Genomic DNA, 1031 nt, shown 5'->3' with positions numbered 1-1031 from the left:
GTCCCTCATCCCCAAAAAACAGTCTCTAGTCTCTACGGGCTCTGTAGGACTCGTTGGAGCTGGGCAAGTCTCTCTGCAAATTATATTTAAACTGTTTGAGTTGGATGTTGACGGACGGGATCGTCCGAAGAGATCGCGCCACACGGCCTCTGAAGCTTGGCTTAATGGCGGTGAACAGGACAAATATAAGGAGCCCCTGAAACACCAAAACAGATTAGAAGTAGCCCTGACCCTGGACCTGTTCTGGTCCTGACCCTGCTCTGGTCCTTGACCTGCTGTGGTCCTGACCCTGGACCTGCTGTGGTCCTGACCCTGGACCTGCTCTGGTCCTTGACCTGCTGTGGTCCTGACCCTGGACCTGCTCTGGTCCTTGACCTGCTGTGGTCCTGACCCTGGACCTGCTCTGGTCCTGGACCTGCTGTGGTCCTGACCCTGGACCTGCTCTGGTCCTGACCCTGAACCTGCTCTGGTCCTGCTATGGTCCTGACCCTGGACCTGCTTTGAAACTAACTCACCTGCGTGGTGGTGCAGATGCAGAAGAGGTAGCTGAGTGCCAGGTGGGCGGTTCCCGTGGTAACCAGCACCAAGTAACCCAGAGACCAGGACGGCCAGAGAGAAACTGTTCAGGAACTTCCTGATCCTGCACGGACACAAAGCCAACGTTTTTTAAACATTTTACAAACAAAAGGTCAGAATATTATGTAAGAAGAATCCAATAGACAAAATATTTAAAAAGAAGTATATAATAAGAATAAGAATAATAAGAATAGGGCTGTCAAATGATTAAAATTTTTAATCAAATTAATCAGAATTTTCAGTGGATTAATCAGGATTAATCACCATTTGCAATTACACCTGAATCCTAACCATTTTGTTTCTGAAATGCATACCAAAATATAAATAACCGGACACAGATACATAATTTTCCTATTATGTGCACTGTCAGTCCCAACGGTTGTCGTCTTGCCCTCGATGTCCCACTTACGTGCAACAGAAAGGAACTGTTCTTTACAAGCCTCCGCAAAATGACG

The 1031-nt window shown here is 47.4% G+C and overlaps 1 protein-coding gene across 1 annotated transcript in view; it reads right to left on the bottom strand.

The window, feature by feature from the left end:
* Nucleotides 1-21: 21 nt before the first annotated feature.
* LOC117934646 (adhesion G-protein coupled receptor G7-like) overlaps nucleotides 22-1031 on the bottom strand; it is a 5256-nt gene continuing 4246 nt past the window's right edge. Inside the window, exon 3 of the mRNA XM_034856488.1 lies at nucleotides 22-196. Coding sequence (XP_034712379.1) covers nucleotides 26-196 — 171 coding nt within the window. The 3' untranslated portion in view covers nucleotides 22-25. The remainder of the gene's footprint in view (nucleotides 197-1031) is intronic.

This window comes from Etheostoma cragini, chromosome 19 (genome assembly GCF_013103735.1).
Source record: "Etheostoma cragini isolate CJK2018 chromosome 19, CSU_Ecrag_1.0, whole genome shotgun sequence".
Taxonomy (NCBI): domain Eukaryota; kingdom Metazoa; phylum Chordata; class Actinopteri; order Perciformes; family Percidae; genus Etheostoma; species Etheostoma cragini.
This window is presented reverse-complemented; position numbering and strand designations above follow the sequence as displayed.